This window comes from Schistocerca gregaria, chromosome 4 (genome assembly GCF_023897955.1).
Source record: "Schistocerca gregaria isolate iqSchGreg1 chromosome 4, iqSchGreg1.2, whole genome shotgun sequence".
Classification (NCBI taxonomy): Eukaryota; Metazoa; Arthropoda; class Insecta; order Orthoptera; family Acrididae; genus Schistocerca; species Schistocerca gregaria.
In genome coordinates this window covers 432306116-432329987 of record NC_064923.1, presented here as the reverse complement: position 1 = coordinate 432329987, position 23872 = coordinate 432306116, and the positions used below count along the sequence as shown (strand labels likewise).

Genomic DNA, 23872 nt, shown 5'->3' with positions numbered 1-23872 from the left:
CAGACAGCTCCAGAACATTCGGCAGTGAGGAAATAACAACAACCCTCAAAGAAATGAAAGTGGGGAAGACACCTGGTTTTGACAACATCCATTCAGAATTCCTGACCCACATTGGAAAGCACGTAAAAAACTGGTTGGCATTGTTCTTTACTGATATCCTCCAAACTACAACATACCTCAAAATCATAGCCATCTTAAAACCAAATAACAAACTGCAAAAGTTACTGACCCATTGCTTTGTTTAGTACAATATACAAACTTTTGGAAAGAATATTGTACAACAAAATTGACCGCAAATTTTTTCCAAAACCTATCTGCTGAATGGGCAGGATTTTGCCCATACCACATCTGCACCAACCAGAAGCTCTCATTGAAAATTTTTATTGAAACAGGATTCTAAGACAAATAAAAGACTTCATATTTATAGTCCTAATGGCAGCTTATGATACTGTGTGGAGACACTGTGTTATATTTATAAAACAGGGAACCTCATCAATGCTGTGTTATACAACAGAAGCTTCTAAGTTCTAATGGGTAATAAGATGAGCCCTCTAATGAAGCTTAATAATTGCCATCCACAAGGATCACTGCTATCCCCCTCTTCTGTTTCCCCCATATATATATAGTAGATATGCATAAGACATCATCAAGGAAATGTGGATATGCTGACAATTGGGCTCTTGCTGCGAACCACAAAGCAATGACCTGGGCATTACTGAATCTGTCTTACCTGAAGACCTACAAATTGTTGGCAATTGTTTCCATAACTAGAAGTTACAGCCAAGTGCCACAAGTCAACATTATCTATGGGTCACTCTTGACAGGATACTCAGCTTCAAAGGGCACTTGCTGAAAATTGCTGCTAGGGTGAAGTCAGGAAATATCTTGCAGGAATTTTGTGCCACAACGAGGAAATCATCAGCTCCAACACCAAGAACACCTGCTCTTGGACTGGTGTACCCTGTGGCAATATACTGTGCCACAGTCTGGATAAACAGCCCATAAACCAGACTCGTCGTTACGCAGCTCAACCAGACTGTGTGTGTCATCACAGGAATAATCAGAATTGCTCCAACCTTCTGGCTACCTATTCTCACCCACATAGCTCCTTCATTTTTGTGCTGTGAATTTGCTGTCAAGCGGGAGTCTACAAAAACGGCTGGTGACCCTTACCTCTCTACACATGAGAACATTCCTGTACTAAGTAAAAACAGAATTTGCTACTGTCGTCCACCGCAACAAGGTGCAAAATGGATTGATGGGCAGAAATATGGCTGAATGATGCTATCCCAGAACAGCTAAAGATGCCCTGCATCTCAACCAGGCCACCAGGGTTTGAACAGCATCACAAGATCTGGTCTGCAGTCAACAGACAAGGACAAATAGTGTAAGGTATGCTGACTCAATGTACAAAGGGGGATTAACATCATCAATCAGCTGCGACTGTAGTGCAGAATGACTTTTTGTTCAGCACACTATATGTCCGTGCCCAAATGGATCTTTTCCTGGCAGTTTGGAGGAGTTCCTGTTAGCAAATAAGACATCCATGTATGTTCAGCAGTTGGACATAAGCCTATGACCTTCTGTGCTTTGTAAATATCGTAAATTTAATCAAATTATAATCATGACTTTCTTTTCAATGTGTTAAATATCTATATAGGTATAGTTCACGAAAAACGTTTCCTAGCATGATGTCTTGCTAGCCATATGATAAATATAAACATCAAATACATTCTAACTAGCTAGGTGTTATCACAACTGCAGAGACAGTATTTTCATAAGTGTGCTGTAATTGTGCAAATTTGGGCCTACCCTGTTATTATCAACATATTTTTCCACCTTAATGAATGATGATTTCACTGAGTATACCATCCTAAGCACACAGCAGCTATCACTAATAATTTCATAGACAGCATTGTGTCATACGTTGATCTCATTCAATGTAAGCAGTTGCATCTGGTTTTCAATGATACATTCAAGTGGTCTTTCTAAGATTTTGTTATGTTAACTGCACCAATTTAAAACTTTTGAGAGACCCTATTTGATATGGAGCCAGAGCAGCATAGCAGTGTATGGCTTTAGACTAGGATAGTTTCTCCAGTCTAAATTTCTTCACATAAGTATTATGAGAAGTTGCTATGCAGGGACATTAATATCATAAGTAGTATACCAAAGCCAACCTTTACTACTCCTGGGTTGAAAAGACAACTGGACCGCGGGCCAACTTCCATCTACCCGCAAGAGATAACTATGTTTTGTAATTACACTTACCTAATATTTCAGTTCATTCAGATCTGATTTTCACTTTTCCACAGCTATTTGTCAGTTTTCTCTTATGCAGAGATGGCTGCTGTAGGAAACACTTCTCCATTTTGAAATTCAATAAATTACACTTCATTGGCACTGGTGGCCTTTGCAAATTTTTGTTTTTAAGAAATACTAATTATCACAACTTACCTGAATGGAAGAATTCCTTCAAGTGCTTGGGCAATTGTAGGTGGGCTAGCAAGGGCAAAGCCTTTGCCAAGTAGAGCAGAATTGCTGTTGTAGACTTGCTGAGCAAATTCTTCCACTGACTCCAAATCTTCATTCATTTCTTCAACTGCAGTGAAATGACACGCCAACATGTATTACAGATAAAATACACCAGGAAGCAATTTACAACAAAACAAAGACAACTCACCAGAAGTAGGAGGCAGAAGCAAATCTTTTTTCATAAGTGAAGCTGCACACATCCCACCTAGAAATGCAAGTTCTGTTTCAAGGTGCTTCAGGCCATCTCCTGGGATAACATGCCACTCATAACCAATTACTAGACAACGAAACCCATAGTAACAGGCTTTTTCATCTTTGACATAATCAGATGCTGTTTCCAAAGAAAATATAACTTCATTTCCTGTAAAGATGATGATTTTGATATTAAATTAATAATTTGAGATACAGTTTTTATGACAATTAGTCTCACTGTGCTTTTACACTCTTAATTTAGTGAAATGCATGAAGTTAGCATAGGTTGTTAAAGGACAACTTAGGCAAGAAAAATGTTCGCACTTATACTATTAGCATACAAGAAATATTGTAAAGGTTGGAAAAAACATTGGTAGTTGTATATATCACTTACAAAATCTTCTTTATTGCAAATTTCTTTCAGGGACCTAAACAGATCAAGAACATAGTTAAATGACTAATACATGACATATTTACCTGGAAGCACAATAGCTGTCTGTGGCCAATTTGCACTGCCTCTGCTGAATCTGTGGAGAATTGGCCAGTATGGAACTGGCGTTGTATCATTGTCAGGTTCATCTCCGGAAGGGGAGAGAGGTGAAGTTATACAGCCCCTGCCAGGTAAGTGAGCTCCACCACTACCACTACCACCGCCAATGCTAGGAATGAACAACTGTAGCGAATCCTCCACTTGTGCTGTACCACACTGTGGGTCAAATTCAATGCAGAGCCACTTCACGCATTCTGGAAATGACACTCTGCACAAAGAAAAAGGTAGTGCAATGACAATATGTAAGTGACTTAAACAGAAAAAAACGGCAGTTTTATCTAATGAATCATAACACTATTAAAACACAATACAATGACGTGTAAAATGAATAACAACAAATTACAACTTGGGGATTGCATCTGCATAACAACTAATCAAATGATTCAGACAGTTAGTTACAAAAGAATAAAATACATACTATCTATTTATTATTGCAACAGAAGTAGCACAACATAGTTTCCAGTACAGTACGTCATTTACTACTATCAGCCTGTGCCTCTTCCTTGCTCTTGCTGTCACACACCTTCTTGTTTCACTTCCCATGCAACCTGATGATAAATAAATAATAATCGTCGAAGACTCTCGTGTCATCTTTCATATATTGAAACCATGGGCCAGACTGTATTTTTCATGTTTTACAGGTAATACTACATTAAATGAAAAATCCAAAAAGTTGTGGAGAACACCATAAAGGTACTATACACTACTGCCTCCTTCTCATTTTTAAAAATGCAAGGTGCTGTAAAATGAATGTTTCATTCTGTAATTATAAACCAGATGTTGTTCTCCAAATAATTAACTGCTATGGTTATTGTTTATTTATTCTATCAGAGAGACAAGAGAGCAGCAATAAAACTATTGGTGATTTACACATCGAAATAAACTGTCTGGCATATTTCAGACACACATTAAAAAGCTAATTACAGTTGTTTCTTCCAGCTTCTTCAATATTTTGAATCAGATCTTAAATAGAAGCAAACAGCCAACTGTACATAAGTTAATGACCATACTGTAGCCTGATGCTGCTAAATAAATGATGCATTCCCTATTACAGTTAATGAAAATTTACCTAGAACAAGAAATTTTGTCATTGCAATTGGTCATAACTGCCAACCTAAACTTCAAATTTCATATTTAAGTATATTCTTAGCCATGTGATTACTTTCTTGTAAAGCTCCTGTAACCTTCCGCCAAACCAACAACCAATTGGTGGTATCTTGATGACTTTACACACATCAGTATCACAGTTTCTGCATGGCATACTTATCCACATTTACTCAGCCAATTGGGTTTATTTCACAGTACAGTTCACTGCACTACGGATGTCCAGGAGGAAGAGGTCTGTATTGAGACTAACACATTCTCCTCTACACTGTTTCTCTCACAGTGGTGGTCTTCATTCAGTGTCAGCTGGAAAGACTCTGTGGGAGTTGATACAGAAGGATGATTCTGAAAGTTGGCAATTTAACTGAGTTTTTCATTATATTTGTCCATATGTCAGCCCTATTATTTTGGTTCCATACAGTAACACACAAACAGCAGAAAATACCTTTAATAATTACTTCGAAAATGTACGAAGAAGTCTAACAAGTACCATATAACTCCACCAACTAATGGTATAAATGGTTTAACAGAGAACACATGTCCATTAAATAATTCTTTTCACCTATTTCCAAGTTCCCAGACAAATATAAAAAGAGTCATAAACAGCACTAAATCAGGGAGATGTTCAGACGGCACTTCAAATAAAATAACTAAACTGTCACCTGCACTGGTCAACATCATTAACAAACCAGGGAATTATGAAAATTGCAAGAATACTGTCACTATATGAAAAGGGGAACCCCTGGGAGCCTGATAATTACAGTCCTGTTGCTATTGTACCTCTGATGTCAAAAATATTCGAATGTGTATTATATAAATGATTAATAAAGATTTTTTACAGCTCACATACTATCCAGAAGTCAATACAGGTTGTAGTAACATAAAACCAGTACCTCGGCAGCACAAGAACTTGTTCACTACGAGGTGAAACACTGGGAAGAATTGAAAACTGGGGTGTTTGGTGACCCATCAAAAGCTTTTGATTCTAATTAATCGTAAGAGACTTATGCAAAATCTAAAATTCTATACGGTAGAGGCACTGCACATAAGCTGGTAAAAATCTTACTTAACATACAGGTATCAGAAAGAAGAAAATACCAGATTAAAGACTTGGAGTAAACCCAATGTGGTGTGTACACGGGTCACTAGGGCCACTGCTCTTCTTACTGTACATTAATGACCTTCCTGAGAATATAAATGGAGAAAGTCTTCCGAAGCAAGAGTGATTTCAGGTGTGCCGCAGGGGAGTGTCGTAGGACCATTGCTATTCACAATACACATAAATGACCTTGTGGATAACATTGGAAGTTCACTGAGGCTTTTTGCGGATGATGCTGTGGTATATCGAGAGGCTGTAACAATGGAAAATTGTACTGAAATGCAGGAGGATCTGCAACAAATTGACGCATGGTGCAGGGAATGGCTATTGAATCTCAATGTAGACAAGTGTGATGTGCTGCGAATACACAGAAAGAAAGATCCTTTATTATTTAGCTACAGTATAGCAGGTCAGCAATTGGAAGCAGTTTATTCCATAAATTATCTGGGAGTAGGCATTAGGAGTGATTTAAAATGGAATGATCATATAAAGTTGATCGTCGGTAAACCAGATGCCAGACTGAGATTAACTGGAAGAATCTTAAGGAAATTCAATCTGAAAACAAAGGAAGTAGGTTACAGTACGCTTGTTCGCCCACTGCTTGAATATTGCTCACCAGTGTGGGATCCATACCAGATAGAGTTGATAGAGAAGATCCAACGGAGAGCAGCGCACTTCGTTACAGGATCATTTAGTAATCGCGAAAGAGTTACGGAGATGATAGATAAACTCCAGTGGAAGACTTTGCAGGAGAGATGCTCAGTAGCTCAGTATGGGCTTTTGTTGAAGTTTCGAGAACATACCTTCACCGAGGAGTCAAGCAGTATATGCCTCTCTCCTACTTATATCTCGCGAAGAAACCATGAGGATAAAATCAGAGAGATTAGAGCCCACACAGAGGCATACCGACAACCTTTCTTTCCACGAATAATACGAGACTGGAATAGAAGGGAGAACTGATAGAGGTACTCAAAGTACCCTCCACCCCACACTGTCAGGTGAATTGTGGAGTATGGATGTAGATGTAGATGTAGACCTATGCTATTTTCCCCTGATAAAAATATTTTAAACAAAGGAAAAGTTGCTGAAAGAAGTGATATAATTTTAATTTGGTTATATGAAAAGGATAGATTGCTATGACCATGTAGAGGAGATGTTAAGCTGCAGACACACACAATGCAAAGACTGTTAAATTTTCAGCTTCCAGACAAAAAATTCCTTTTTTTGGAAAACATGGTGAGCCATGGTGGTCTGTGGTATGTGACTCAGGGCAAAACAAATCCAGGAGACCCCATGACTGGCACCCATGCACACATTCCACTGGTCTGCAGAATGGGTACATAATATTTTGCATAAACATTTGGACATGAGGAAGCTATCCGCAAGATGGGTTCCGCAATTGCTCAATGACCCATTCATTCAAGATGCCCACAGCACTAGCAATCTCACGCACCTTAACTTTTCTGTCATCCATCACCATATCATAGATTTTATCAATGATTTCTGGAGCCATAACATCCACAGGTTGTCCAGAACATTCAGCATCACTTGTGCCCATATGACCACTCTGAAAATTTTGAAACCACTTATAAACTGTTCTAATTGAAGGTGCAGGGTCACTGTAATGTTTATCAAGCTTCTCTTTAGTCCCCTGAGGCATTTTGTCTTTCATAAAGTAATGTTTAATCACCACACGAAATTCTTTTTCATCAATTTTTGACAATCACTTAACTTCCTTGATTCACATGAATGCCAAACACAAAGGAATAGACCAATATGGCTGAAATTTGATGTGCGTTCTTTCAAAAGATGCTACTAAGTAAACATGGTGTTGATACATGGTGGTGGTGCCATCTTTCGGACTTTGCACGGACTTTTCAAACACCCCTTGTATTGCAGGTTGGTAAGTTTGATGTGGACTGATATAATAATATAGTTATCCTCGAGATGGATGTTAACATCAAGTAAGGTGGTGAAGTTCTGGAGGAATGTGAATAGGGTGTCCTCACATTCAGTCCAGATCACACGGATTGCCATCAGGTAAGGGGTTTGGGATTCTGGGTGATTAGGAAAGATTCCTCTAGATGCCTGTGAATGAGTTGGCACACGATGGTGCCATGCAAGTGCCCATTGCTGTATCACAGATTTGTTTGTAGGTGATGCCTTCAATGAAGAAGTAATTGTGGTTGAGCATATAGCTGGTCATGGTTACCAAGAAGGAAATTGTAGGTTTTGATCGAGTCACATACTGAAAGGTACTGTTCTATAGCAGTAAGGCCACTGGGCATTGTGGATGTTAGTGTAAATGGAAGTGTCATCAACAGTGAAGAGCAGGGGGCTGCGTGGTAAAGGAACAGGAATAGTGGAAAGTCATATCCTTCATTATTGTAACCCCTAGCCTCAAACTTCACTAGTTCCTGTCCTCCACCCCCTTACCTGCTCCCACACCAGCAGCAACCACACATTGTATTCCACTAACACACATAATAGTCTTTTCCCCTTCTCTTCATCTCACCTCTCCTCTTACCCTCCCCCAGCATGGCATTCCAGCTATGCAGCTAAAGCACCCTTAGAATTCACTTAGAATGCTAAATCTTGATTTGTTTTATTCAGAAAACTCCAAATAAAAGAACTCAGAAATCACTAATTTTGTTAGTTTCATCGTTCTAGCTCAATGTAAGAAGCCAAATGAGTTGCAGACCAAAATTCAAACAGCTAAACATTTTGAAAGTAACAAATAAATAAATGAAACAAGAAAATATAGGAAACCAACAGCAATACTCAACAAAACTAGTTGTTATGACAGAAGCGTAACATACACAGAAATGCGCCTATACAACTGCCTTCCAGTATTTATCACCCACGTAGAAAACATTGTCTTTACATGCATGAATATGTTGTTTACTGGAAGAGAGAATACATTGAAAACAAAGAGTGAAAACAAACAAATTAAGATTTATCTGAAATTCAAATTTTATAAACAGTGGATGTATTTTACAGAAAATAAACATAATTAGTGACAATAAATGTTTGGTGCAGAAGTCGCACATTTATTATTCTGTATTTAGTTATGTATATTTATGAATCAGTGCTAAAGTACCATAAATATATAAAATTATACAATGACCCTATCACTAATGAAAAAAAAGAATGGTTGGTAAACAGATTATTGATGTTCATGTTGAGCATTGAGATGATGAAATGACGACTAAGTGGGTTCCATTAATTTGTTTTATTACACTCTGAAAATCTGTTCACCACACCAGGCTATTTGGAGCTAACTAAAGAAAATGAAGATAATCCTTGAAGGATAGGGATCCACCTCACTCATTCCTCCTTCCCAGCCCCTACCCTCACTCACACTCTATTTTCATGAGTCACATATAATGATGCCAGTTCTAGTGTTTGAAACAAATAAGGTACTGGAATAATTAAAGTTAGAAACATGAACTTAAGATGCACCACTCTTACCTGTAATTGGATACAGTAGCTGGTTTGTAGGGATGCTCACTTTCAACCCAAGCGTAATGGTGTGACGTTGTATTAATAGATGAAGAAGGACAATAACCTTGTGAATCAGGGCCTGTGCTTTCTATAGAACCAGTTGAATGGTGCATACCAGAACTCATTAGATTAAGTGCTGAGACATGAGGCAACAGTTCTTGGATAAGACTCAACACCTGAACAGCACTCTGAAAAAAGTACAACAGCAAACAACAGTGAGGTACTGCTAACACTACACAATATAATGATGTGTTTACTTAGATCCTAGACACAAAATTTAAAAACAATGACAATCAATTATAAATGCATCTGGAAGACAGGAAACAATATAGCATAGAATCAAAATCTTAAGCTTACGAAAATATTAGTTAGTCAATTACAAGTTGTTCAAAAGAATGAGCCAAGCAGGAGTTCAGAAAACTAGTACACTTAACACCACAATATTACATAGCATAAATAATACAGCTAAAGTTATGAAGAACATCAACATAAAACAGTTTTTCAATTTCCGCTAGGCACACATGGATGAGGATGCAATTGGAATATTACACACAACTGTTATTTTTATAAGACTATCCCAAGAAGACACAACATACTTTCTGCAAAAAGTGTATGTTTCTGCTGTCTACAAGCACCCAGCAGCAGTAACGAAATGGCACAAGTTTGCTTGTAGCCCGTGTAGCGTAATGGTCAAGGTACTGCCTTTATGTTCTATTGAGGCCTAGAAAAAGGGAAAATCCACGATGGAACAATGACAGTATTATGAAAAGGATAGGTTGTTACTCACCATGTAGCAGAGATGTTGAGTCGCAGATTGGCACAGCAAAAAGGCTTCTAAATATTTAAGTTTTCGGCCAGAAGACCTTCTTCTGGAATGGACAACATATACACACACAAACACAGCTAACACACACATGACCACTGTCTCTGGCTGCTAGGGCCAGACTGCCTCAACATCTCTGCTACGGTACATGATGAATAAGAATCTTCCTTGTCAAAGTACTGTCAAGGGCTAGAACATGGTTATTTTTTTTTCCTATAGGGGATACATTCTTAAAGACTGAGGCTTGAGTTTCTGTGATGAACCTTTACTATACGCCATGTAACACAGTTATCCATTTCAATATGTGGCCACTGTGAACATGTTCCTGGTAGCCAGTTCGTGCAACTTCCACATGAACGCTCTCTCCTCCACAATCGTGGAATCGTATTGATTCTGATAACTGATTGTAGACGAATACACATCAACAGTTGTAATCTTCTTTAGGAAACCTTTTTATTGCCACATTGCAAGTATGAATATTTATATTTAAAGACCATCTTCTACAACACAGACAATGTCATGCAATTATGATATATTCATCAGTTAGTTTTGTTTGTGTTATAGTATCAGAGCAACTATCACATGCCTCCACAATGAGGCAGAGTCATATGTGCCAGATGACCCATCTACTGTGTCTAGGCAAGGAAATTAATTACAGAGAACTGACAGAATATTCATTGTTGTTGGCAGATTATAGTTACCAGCTATTTGAGATGATTAAATGTTGCATGAATACGAAAATGGTTCTATTGATGATTCAGTGAACTACCATTAATCACCAATATATGTGAAAATTGCAGCAGCCAGAAAGAGGGGCACACATGAATCTACAGCCAGGAACACACAGAACAGTGTACTGGCAATAAATAATTCAGACTTCAGAAGATACGATATACATAAGCCCAGCAGAGTCCTCTTAAATGACCACAAACAACTAGCTTAATCAGTCACGAATCATCAAAAAAAGTGCAAAGAGAAAAGTAATTACTATGACATTTAAACTTGTACAGAGCATGCTGATATGGCACTGATGTGAATTTTGCACAGAGCATAATTTAATCAGTGCTAACATTTGGTTTAAGAATGATGTAAGAAGGTTGTATAGGTGGAAGTTAATTATATAAATGGGATGTTGAACTAGATTTCAAGCTGTAAGGTATTTTTAGAGGCAGATGTGGACTCTGATCACAATTTATTGGTTATGAGTTTGCAGAGTAAACTGAAGAAATTGCTAAAAAGATGTAATAAATTAAAGTGATGGGACCTAGATAAATTGACAGAACTATAGATTGTTTAGAGTTTCAAAGGGAGTATTAGGCAACAATTGACTGAAACAAGGGACGGGAACACGAATAAGATAAAAAGGTAGCTTTAAGGTAAAATAGCAAAGGTAGAGAAAAATTAAATAAGGAAAAAATGTAAGGCCTAGTAGAAATTCTTGGCTAACACAGGATATATTGAATTTAACTGACAAAGGGAGAAAATTAAAAAAAATGCAGCAAATCAATAAATCAGAAGGGAATACAGATGTCTGAAAGCTGAGACTGACAGAAAATGCAAAATGGCTAAGAGGGGGTGGCTAGAGGGCACATGCAAAACTTAAAAATGTGCATAACTAGGAAAAAGATTGATGCCACCTACAGGAAAGTAATAGAGGCCTTTGAAGAGAAGAGAAGCAGGTGTGTGAATATCAAGAGTCCAGATGGCAAGCAAGTCCTAAGCTAAGAAGGGAAAGCTGAAAGACAGAAGGAATACATAGAAAGACTATACAAGGAAAATGAACTTGAAGGCAATATTACAGAAAGAGAAGTGGAAGTAGATGAAGGATGGGAAATATGATAACGTGAGAATAATTTGACACAGCACTGAAAGGCATAAGTCAAAACAACACCCCTCGAGTAGATGACATACCCTCAGAATTATTGAGATCCTTAGGAGACTATTCCAGCTGTTGTGCAAAGTCTATGAGACAGTTGAGAAGGGAGTGAAACAAGGAAATTTGGAGAGTGAATTAAATTTCAGAAAGAAATAAAGACTTTGGGGTTTGCTGATGGCAATGTACAGAAAAAGACATGGAAGAAGAGTAGCTGAACAGAATGGATAGTGTCTTGAATAAAGGTTGTAAGATGAACATCATCAACAAAAGTAAAACCAAGGTAACTGAATATAGAAAAATTTAATCCAACAATGTTGAGGCAATTAGATTATGAAATGAGACAGTAAACATAGTATATGAGTTTTGCTATTTGGGCAACAAAAAACTGATGATGGCTGAAGTGGAGAGGATGTAAAATGCAGACTGACTATAGCAAGAAAAACGTTTCTGAAAAACATGAATCTGTTAATACTGAACACAGATATAAGTTTTAGGAAGTCTTTCTGAAGGTTTATGTCTGGAGTGTAGCATTGTATGAAAATTAAATATGGATGACAAGCACTGCAACCAAAAAGGGAACTAAAGCTTTTGAAATGTGTTGCTACATAAGAATGCTGAAGATTTGATGGTTATATCTAGCAGCTAACACGGAGGTACTGAATTGAGGGGGGAAAAGGGGGGGGGGGGGGGCGTACAGCTTGATTACAAGCAGCAATTGGCTGATATGAGACACCTTGAAGCATCAAGGAATCATCAATATGTTAATGGAGGGAAATAAAAAAGTAAAAATTGCTGAGGGAGACCACAGGACAGCAGCCACAAATGGATGTAGGTTGCAGTAGTTATTCAGAAATGAAGGAACTGTCACAGAATAGGGACACACAGAGAGTTGCATCAAAGCTATGTACTGATGTCCACTGCAACAATAACAACCAATTTGTACATATGCTGTGACAGAACATGCTGCTTTGTCAACAATGTTCATTCAATTGGTGGGGGAGGGGGGCAATGAAATGAATGTGGACTTGTTTATGTTGATGGTTTGTCACCACCTTCTGTGAGCTGAACTGGACATGCATGCCACTGGATGGGCTTTCATTGCTGTGGGCATGTCAACAGCACTGTTGACATGCCAAGTATCAAAGTGGTATGTTCTTGGAAGAGTCCTGCTACACTATTTCCTACAGTCATGATCATATTTGTGTCATAATCTAGTGCCCTTCATTATACAGAAGCATAGTGGTCAAATGCCAAGTGTGTTGGTTTGAAGCACCAATGGACACAATATGCAATCACATCTTCTATGCTTTGAGGGCAATCTGAACACTATTTGAGGGAGATAGTGGAGCCCAAAACACAGTCCCTCCTTCAAGCAACTCCACATGCCCTATTTCAGCGAGAAAATGCATGGCCATATGAGATAAAAAATTTAGAATCCTTCTTTGAAGAATCATGGGAATCAGTGCCGTATACTTTCCTAGTTTGTCACCTATTGAGCTTTCTAGGATACAGCTAGTTCACAATTACTTAATCATAGTTCTTCAGTAACCACAGGTATAGTTTTATGGACTCATATAAAATCCTGGAGAAAGTGCATGAGACTGACATATTCAGGTTTTCTTCAGTTTCATGCCTGAATATTTAAGAATTCTTATTGCATTACATGGTGTCTTTACACCACACTGAATGTCCTAAGTCAGAGATTATGTACAGTTCAGCAATATTGAACATGCATATGTTGTAATGTACTCAGTTTGTGATATAAATTTCATTTCTGTCACACATATCCTTCTTGGTACATTGCTTAAAAGAAGCAACCCAGTTTGGGAATAAACCCTATTACATTTGGTTATCGTTTAAAGTCTAATCTTACAATGTTTGAGTCCCTTTCAGAAAGGAATTTGGTAATGTATGGGAGTACTGGACTCACTAGGCAGTACAGAATGAATTATATTGTGAGTGGCCATTCATAAATTTCTATATCTATATCCGAATCCCACTCCAGCTACTGCCGGGTCTGGGTGATGACGAGTCCTTTCCATTTGGCTCGTTCCTCCCACCACTTTTCTTTCTCCACTTGCTGCCAGGTCACACCTCTCCTTTCAACAGATATTCTCACTCCGATTTTCCACCGTGTTCTTGGGCGCCCTCTAGGTCTTTTCCCATTCATCTTTAGTTTTTCCATAATTTTGGGGAGTCTCTGCCCATGCATCCTCTTAACATGCCCATACCATCTTAATCTCTTTCTTTCAATTTCTTCTCTCATACTTTCTTGTTTGAGGTCCTTTCTAATCTCTACACTCCTTACTCTGTCCATTCTTGTTTTTCCCTTAACTGTTCTGAGAAATTTCATTTCCCCTGCTTGCAGTCTGCTCCAGTCCCTTTCTGTCATTGTCCATGTTTCTCCACCATTCGTGACAATAGGGATGTAATAATTCTTATACATAAGGAGTTTTGCTCTTTCTGAAACTTTGTGATTCCAAATCAGATGTTTTATTGTTTGGTAGAAATTGCCCCCCTTCTGTAACCTCCTATTAATTTCGTTAGTTATTCTTCCATCCCTAGATATTTCACTCCCTAAATAAGTGAAACTTTCTACCAATTTGAGAGGTTCTCCATTCAAGGTAATATTTCCATTGATTCCTTTCTCTCTTCCAAATACCATTATTTCACTCTTGTCTTTATTTATTTTTAATCCATACCTTTCCATTATTTCCTTCCACGCAGGGGACTCATAAATTTATTCAGTTTAAAAATAAATTAAACAGAAAATAATTTCACTTGCAAATTTGATTTTCATTGAGGTCACTTTGCACGTGGCAACAAACCTGACACAATTACAACTTCAAGTAATCTTGAGATCTGTATAAGGATTTTGCTCTCATGACTCCCACATGAACTTTGACGCGAGTTCTGGAGTGTCAGTGGTGTAGGAAGCTGAACAATAAAGTATCGCTGTTTTTGTGGATGATAAGTGTGCATAAGGGAAGGGTATGAATCCAGTTGCACCTAACAGTAGTACCAGTAACCTGATGGCAACAATCAGGCACCCACCAGATTTTATGGTTGCAATCATTTTGTAATACATCTATGCTAATGTGTGGCTGTGAGACACATGGCTGACAGCAACTTCTCTCTGTTACTTATATCTTGACGTGTCTGATGTACCTGCAAGTTCTTCTTTGTGATGAGGCCTACACTACAATATTAAAGAAGTAAATGAAAAACTTGTATTGGGAGGTTGTCAAGTTTTGTTTTTGGTATTCTCTGGCTAAGGATTCATAAGATCTTTTCATGCTTCATTTGCAAGTAAAAGTCTGTGATCTCAATCAAAGTAGTCACTTGGAATTATTTTAAAGCTTAATGTAATCAACAGTCTTCCAGGCTTTGTGGTCTATCAGAATAGTCAGAGCTCTGTTCCACTTCTGACATCCCAGCTGCAGGGGGTATTTTTTATTGCTCCATTTCTTCTAAACATGTGGAAGGATGAATGGTAGCTAAGAAATGATATTTGAAGGAGATAGTTATTAAATAAATCACTTTTCAAATTTTGAATCCATCAGGGGATATGGCAGCAGACATTTCTAAAGGGGTTTCAATGGTTGCTGCACATACTGTTGAGTGACTGAAAGAGGGTTGGTAACGTTGATGAAGCAAACACAGTGCAGTGTAAGATGCTGTACTTTGGAGAGTTTGGGTGATGCATGGAATCAGAAAGACACCAAAAGAGAGAGGGACTGGAATTGTTGTTACTAGGATTTATGGAAAGAGTAAAGCAAATAAATGTCAGAGTTCTCAGTAACAAGAGACCATTCTTGCTTAAATATATGAAAAAAAAAAAATATGAATTGGGCAGAAATCTCAAGAAAACAGTTTGTGACCCATAGGCATTAATCTAGAAGGCTGTTGTTGACCATTTCTAGACTGACAGATATAGACTGAAATCACATATATAGAAAGCTGATGGAAAAATGTACTGCGTTTGTCAGTAGTAACGGGTGGAAAAGGAGTAATAATGTTTTCTATAATTTCAAAATGTAAGTTACTTGGAACAGTTGGCTTACAAGTCAAAGTGTCTACAAAATAAATTTCACAATGTAAATGGTGTAAAAATGAGTTTCTCTGTGATACTTTATCTGAAGGACTTTTTTCTCTGTTTCAGTACAGATTATAATATTTGCCCCTGGATGCATAATGTAAGGCAGAGACAGCATGAGATTGAATTCATTAGCTGTGTATGATGGGAATGTTTGAAATGGTGTATGTTTAAGAATATTTTATATGATTGGTACTCAAGGAAAGCAGTTAATACTGACAACTTTAAGAGCCTTTCATTTCTCAGTTGCTGCCAAAAAATTAAAAAAAAAAAATGCATAGTACAATCAGTTTTTCAATGAAGGTGAAAACCAGAATAGAATAGCCATACAATTTGTGAAGGAGGAGATCCACTAGAATGTTTTTGGTGTATTGAGGGAATGAGAATTCACCCACTGTTTTGACTCTTCTTCCATTTTCTCATCCGATCTCGTACAGTTTCTGATATCCAAGTTTTTCAGATACAATACCACAAAGAGCTGATCCTGAAACTACAGTTAAGCCACCAGGCAGCTCAGAAATTGTGTACCAGTGTCAATCATTAGTCTCCCAATCCACTTGGTGACACCAAAGATTTCCTCCCCTACTGTCTGCACCATGAACACTGGCATATCACATGGTAAAATTCCTACAGTACTGCTGTATTTTACTGTCACTTATGACTGTTTCAATTCTGCCAATGAATATGGCCTAGTCTGTAACCTTCAATTTGGAGGAAGGAAGAGAGAGAGAGAGAGAGAGAGAGAGAGAGAGAGAGAGAGAGAGAACACCTGCACTATAAAAGCAAAAGCCATCCATTCTGCAACACATTAAATTCTCCAACCAATAAGCTTATGCAGGGGCCTAAACAGCACGTAAAATTTCAGATCTCTTAAACACTCATTTTATTTTCTCATTTTCCTCCTCCTTCTTCTTCTTCTTCTTCCATCTCTTTCTTGTCTTTTTTTGTTTCCCTATGGGATCGTCATCGTTATATGGGTTGTGTTAATATTAGTGACAGTTGGCAGCCGGATGCCCTGACATTAGCTTAAAATGCAGGGTATATCTCCCTGTAAATTCCTTGCCCTCTCACCAGAATCTCAAAATACAAAATACGTTTTGTAAAAATGTGATGTACAGAGATTAATATACCTCAAGCACCAGCAATAAACTGAGTCATCCTGTTATTATATGCAGATATGTGTTAGCAGACTCCTAAGCAAGTTGAATTACTTCATACTATCTAGGAAGAGGTAAGCTTCAACCAGATGCTCGATTTAAACCACCGCAATTTACATTTTCTTATTTCCAGTGATTCCTTCTCCTATTTATAAGGGGCAATCAAAGAGTTTCCATCTGAAGCCCATACAGTCCAGTATTGTATGCCAACCAGGCAAATTCATTGTGAGCATTGAGGCAATCATCCCACCGACGCACTAGATTGAAGATATCCATTTGGTAAAACACTGTGTCCTGCGCATAAAGTAGTCCATAACTGTCTGCTGCTTGTTCTCATCTGACAGGAATAATCAACCTTTAAGGCCTTTTTTAAAGGATTGTGCACTATCAATATTCGATACCACACTTGTTAGGGGTTGCAGTTACAGACCGTGGGCCGTACTTGTATTGCTGCACCTGTGAGTCGAGACTAGTGCCACTGGTGCCACTCTGCATCTTGCAACAAGTCTCTAGCATGTGCTCAACCACTCTTGCTTGGGACGTCAAGTAGGAAAGTAGTATAGCCTTCAGCTGATGGGAAGCAACCTCCAACAAGGCACTTAGTTAAAGTATGGCCTATGTGATGCCTCTATAACTCTCTGACCGCCGGGGAGCCCGAGCGGTTCTAGGCGCTACAGTCTGGAGCCACGTAACCGCTACGGTCGCAGGTTCAAATCCTGCTTCGGGCACGGATGTGTGTGATGTCCTTAGGTTAGTTAGGTTTAAGTAGTTCTAAGTTATAGGGGATTGATGACCTCAGAAGTTAAGTCTCATAGTGCTCAGAGCCATTTGAACCACCCATTATAACTCTCTGTTTGTAAATATATTCCTCCTGACTATGAAGACTCCTGTACCACCAGTTAAGTACAATATATTATTTTTTGCCAACAACTTCTAATTATTTTAGTTGTTGCAGACCCAGACCATGCAGCCAGCACCTTATCAACTTCACTGACAAACCTGCTGTATATGGCAAGAAGAGATTTGTATGTTTCTATTTAGCACTGGCCACCAGTCATTCACATTGGTGACGATTCGTTCTTCGTCAGCATAACAGATTGAAGGCATGACAACTGCATGGGGAGGGATCAGGACTACAGGGCAGGTGCTTGAGTGTCTTCCACTTGAGTTGGAAGAGGCTAGGCTCTCAGATTGACAGGCACCATGCATTGAATCATGACCAGCACAGAACTTGGTGCATCATTCCACAACAGTGTTTTTTGACAGACGTGCTGCCTCATATAGATTCTTCATTCTCCGTTGGATGTCTATCAGTATTTGTCATTCAGCAGCCAAGAAAAGAATAACAGCACACTGGTCCAGTTTGTATGCATTTCGTAATGACATCACTATAGTTCACGTGAACATTTACTACATGCACATTGGAAAGGAATGAAGTCACACTAATACCTTGTCTACATGTCAGCACTTACATAACTGCAACAGAGTCACACTATGTTGCATATATACTGTAACAATGCCCTCAAATAGAAACATTTTGATCATCCCTTAAACAATGCCTCTGTGCCTCAACTGTGAAATGACAATGTTCAAGGGAATGGCACACCCTGTCATGATATGATCCCTGCAGCCCCCTGCAATTATACGTCATCTTCCTTGTTTATTATTATTCTTACGTGACCCAATATCACAGAGAATGATACACATTGCCTACTGTTCCAGCAAAAGGAGGGTGGCCTGCATATTTTGGATTATTTTCTCTGCTAAAGGTGTTTGCTGTAAAAGTTTAAGAACTCTTTTAGAAATAGAGTGTATGAGTATGTATAAATTCATGCTCTCGTGGTGATATCCATTTTATTAATGAATATAGCCACAAGAACATGCATTCATATATAATGTACCTCTATGAGGAAGAGATGTTGTGCAGCATCAGATACCTGGAAAGCCAATTTATTAAGCTAGCACTGCTATGATGAGACGACAATTCCATGAATTACCATCATTAACCATGAAAGTGACACTGAAGTAAACAGAAGAATATTCCACCATTCTAGTTTCACCATGTTACGGGAGAGAATAAACTTCAGCAGAAAATAGCTGGACACAAATGGCCATGAACTTTTGGCCATTTGACTCCTACTGACAATGACAATTTCGGCTTTAGATTGGGATTTGTTCGATGCAGCACAGGCAGCAAAACTAACATCATCAAGGCAGAGATGCATGGAGAGGTAAAAAGGGAAACTCAGTCGGCTTTCACTACAGCAAAAATATGCGGCAGAACAAAAAAACTGCAGAATGAACCAAGATCAACATGACATCAAGAAACTTTGACGTGGGTACCATCTCAGCAGTTAAGAAGGGTCTTAACTTTGCTCCTTCACCATGGAGTATCCCTTTTGATGATATATTAAGTGGTGTAGAACAAGCAGTTGGTAAGTTTCCCAGTGAAACTGCAGAAAAATTCTGTAGAGAAATGAGCCGCATTATTTTAAAAGCCAAGCCTTGGTATCAAACATGACTAGAGCTGAATGCAAAGACCTCTGTGCTCTCCACAAGGATCCTCTCATCACCATCCTGCCAGCTGACAAGGGCACTGCTGCCATCTTACTGGAACGAAGCAACTATGATGCAAAAATCTGACAGATGTTGGAGAATGATACGTACAAAACGTGGCTTGAAACCCGAGAATATTTTATTAGAATATAGGAGTATTTTGTAACCTAGGTTCATCACTGAAGCCTGGATTTTTATATAATATCAACACACAAAATATGTAACACAAATGGTTATAACATGTAAGAAAATAAGTAATATCACAAAATATTTTAGTAAGTGTTTAACACAAAACAACAGTTTCAACTGAAATGTAGTTCTGAACCTCCATAGTATTTTAATATGTATATAAACACACTAGAAAAATGAAAAGTGTGTTTAGAAGGTACAGTTTGCGTCACTTACTTTTTTATTTTGAAAATCTGTACTGCCATAATAAAAGAAAACTATTTTCTGTCACTTGTGTTTACAAAAAGGACCAACTTCACTGAAATCACTAAGGTATCCAACCTCGCCTTTCACTTGGAAGCACAATGAACAACCAGCTACTTCTCTAATGTCTTTGCAGTCATAGAACACTGCCGATGAGACAGAATGTTTTTGTAGGAGGAAAATGATATGTCCACATCACAGAACATTGATGGTGCTAATTTCAGGAGATGAAATGTTTCTGGCAAGAAGTCTGCTGGAGCATCTTGTTCAAGCAGCAAAAGATGAGGAGCCTGAACTTCTGGCCAAAACAAAATCAAACTTTTTCACTACCATCTGCCTAGATCACCTCTAATGTCATTCAGCAGGCATTTGATATTCTCAACCATTTCTAATGGTTTATGTGAAGGCTACCTGATAGATTCTAATTCTTTACTGCTGTTGCCAAAGTTGAGAAGCTGTTATGCATGTACACCAGAGCACTCTCAGTTTTAGATTCAGTGGTAACATATTGTATATCTCTCACAGAAATTGAAGTTACTCTCAGAAACGAATTAATCATAAATTTCATGACTTGAAAATGTTCATTATGAAACCCAACAATTTCGATCCATGAATACCAATGCATTAGGAGAGGCTCTAGTGGCAGCACAAGGTTCAACAACAGTTCTCTATAGAGCAACACTTTGTGCAGGGCTTTGAGAAGCACTTTCTTAGTGTATGAAAGTAGTTTCTTTACTTTTGGATAGCTGCTGGGCACTTCTTCGGTGATATATTGCAGTACATGGGACACAAAGATAAAGTGGATTAAAAACAGGGCAGTTGCTGCCTTTGCATAAAAGCCACAGCATCCAAATGCAGAACGAGGTCTTTTTCCATGAATTCCCTCAGGCCATAGCACTTTAAGACTATCAGTCATAATAAGAGCTATAACTCAATGATTTGTGCAATCCAACAGTTTACAAGAAACCAGTAATGGCTTTGAGAATTCTCCTCCACTGAGTTTGCCAACAATGAGGCTGTCAACGAAATGTCCACATATGTTTGTTGTTTCAGCTGTGGCTATCCATATGTGGTAGATACTTATACACTGAAGCACCAAAGAAACTGGTATAGGCATGCATATTCAAATACAGAGAGATGTAAACAGGCAGCAGACAGTGCTGCAGTCACCAACGCCTATATAAGACAATGGATGTCTGGCGCAGTTGTCAGACCATTTACTGCTGCTACAATGGCAGGTTGTCAAGATTTAAGTGAGTTTGAATATGGTGTTATAGTCGGCGCATGAGCGATGGAACACAGCATCTCCGAGGTAATGATGAAGTGGGGATTTTCCTGTATGACTATTTCACAAGTGTACTATGAATATCAGGAATCCAGTAAAACATCAAATCTCTGATATCGCTGCAGCCGGAAAAAGTTCCTATAAGAAGAGGACTGGTGACAACTGAAGAGAATCGTTCTACATGACAGAAGTGCAACCCTTATGCAAATTGTTGCAGATTTCAATGTTGGGCCATCAACAAGTGTCAGCGTGCGAACCATTCATTCAGTGAAACGTCATCAATACGGGGTTTTGAAGCTGAAAGCCCACTCATTTACCCTCAACGACTCCATGAAACATAGCTTTACACCTTGCCTGGGCCTGTCAGTATTGACAATGGACTGTTGATGAGTGGAAACATGTTGCCTGGACAGACAAGTCTCATATCAAATTTTATCAAGTGGATGGACGTGTATGGGTATGCAGACAACCTCATAAATCCATGGACCCTGCATGTCAGCAGGCACTGTTCAAGTTGGTGGAGGCTCTGTAATGGTGTGGGCCACGTGCAGCTGGAGTGATGTGGGACCCCTGATATGACTACATAAAGCTCTGACAGGTGACATGTATGTAAGCATCCTGTCTGATCACCTGCATCCATTCATGTTCATTGTGCACACCAGCAGACTTGTGCAATTCCAGTAGGATAATGCGACACCTCACACATCCAGAATTGCTACAGAGTGGCTCCAGGAACACTCTTCCAAGTTTAAACATTTATGCTGGCCACCAAACTCCCCAGACATGGACGTTATTGAGCGTATCTGAGATATCTTTTGCAACTTGCTGTTCAGAAGAGTTCTCCACCCCCTCGTACTCTTCTGGTTTTATGGACAGCCCTGCAGGATTCATGGTGTCAGTTCTCTCCAGCATTACTTCAGACATTAGTATAGTCCATGAAATGTCATGTAGCGGCACTTCTGCCACTCACAGGGGTCCTACATGACATTAGGCAGGCTTACTAATTTCTTTGGTTTTTTGGTATATAATGCCAAGCTCTTTTCAGAGTATCCTGGTAACAAAATCTAAATAGTTTTACCTTATGTCAATTCATCAGGAATCTGTAACTCACAGTACTTTCATAGAATTGTGCGATATTCAGGCACCTGAAGTTTGTACCATGGAATATTCAAAATGACCACAACAGAGAACATACCATTCAAAAATTCATCTGTGGAGTTTGGAGTCTTTTGCACTTGTGTCAATAATATTTGCTTCTTAAATGATTGCACCATTTCATTCTTTGTGTGTGTAGCACTAAATATGTGTTGCTAATGTTGGAGTTCACAGAGCACCCAATCTGCTTCTTGTACGATCAACGAAGAACAATCTTTCCATCAGTAGTGAAAATGTTGTCCATCATGACATAAGATCATAATTTAGATGATAAGTTGATGCAACAGGATGTATCACCAACATGAAAAATCTTTAACTCTTAAGAATAACTATACGGCAAACTTCTCCAGTTCTACATCATTAGAATTCACTAGTAGTTGGGACACGTTGGACAGCTAATCTTTTGTTTGCTTCACTGTCAATCTCAAAAGCACATAAAGCCCTTTATTACACACAACAACAGCTACTATCATCCTATACACAGTATTGCTATTGTATTGTATTTGCTTTTGTGAACTGAAATTCTGAATCTTAAAAAATAAGCAGGAACACGTTTTCCATAATGCAATTTAAAGTTCAATTAATCATATTTTATTGCATTAGAATATGGTTTTTAGAGACAATTTCCTTCCTGTCTTCAGGTTGGATTCCAATATTTTTTCTAAGAGAGCAGTCTCTTGATGTGGAGAAATATGAAGAAGGATGAGAAACAAATAATATGTAATTTCATGTAACATAAAATTAAAATACGCAAAAACCCTGTGTGTGTGTTTGTGTGTTTTATTTATTATGCCTATCTACCGGCGCTTTTGGAATCTTTGTTTTTAATATATTTTTCCCATGTGGAAGTTTCTTTCTATTTTATTTAAAACATTTATTTATAATCAAATGTGTAAAAGTAGCATCTTCAATAATTTCAGATTTGCATATGGTTTATCATCAGCAATATCTGGTTTTAAATTACCAAACATCCTCATAGGAAACATTTTGCACATTTTGAAACAATTTTCTACCTATTTCTTTTATGTCTCTCCTGTGTTGTAAAACTGCCTGCAGGAAACAGTTTGTAGAAATCATCAATAATGTTATTTCAGGAAAAAAAAAATTCATAGAGCCACTCATCTACATATTTAATGATGGTTAGCACATAGACAATTGTAAAGGAAGGAAAACTGAAGTTTAATTTCCTGTTGATGACAAGAGCATTAGATGTCAATTAATCCTTCCATCACTGCTTGATAAAACATGTTCATATTTATAATATCTTTTTCAAAGTTGTACACCAGTACTGTACCCTCTTTGATGACAAAGGTCAGATATTGTTTGATGACAACCTCATAAACCAGAAGCCAGTTAACTAAGGAAAGACCATTACAGCCAGAGAACAAGTTCCTACTGAAAAAGTAAATCAACCATGTCATCCTTAAAGAAAACATCCTAGCATTTGCTTTAACCAGCCTAGAAAAACTGCAGAATACCCAAACTGTGGTAGCTGAACAGAGATTTGA

At 38.2% G+C, this 23872-nt stretch overlaps 1 protein-coding gene across 1 annotated transcript in view; it reads right to left on the bottom strand.

The window, feature by feature from the left end:
- The window catches only part of LOC126267346 (E3 ubiquitin-protein ligase MYCBP2), a 1244949-nt gene that overhangs the window by 1008235 nt on the left and 212842 nt on the right, over positions 1 to 23872 (bottom strand). The window contains exons 32-35 of the mRNA XM_049972469.1: positions 8952 to 9172; positions 3205 to 3485; positions 2684 to 2896; positions 2458 to 2602 (exon numbers count right to left, since the gene is read on the bottom strand). Of these exons, the coding sequence (XP_049828426.1) occupies positions 2458 to 2602; positions 2684 to 2896; positions 3205 to 3485; positions 8952 to 9172 (860 nt within the window). The remainder of the gene's footprint in view (positions 1 to 2457; positions 2603 to 2683; positions 2897 to 3204; positions 3486 to 8951; positions 9173 to 23872) is intronic.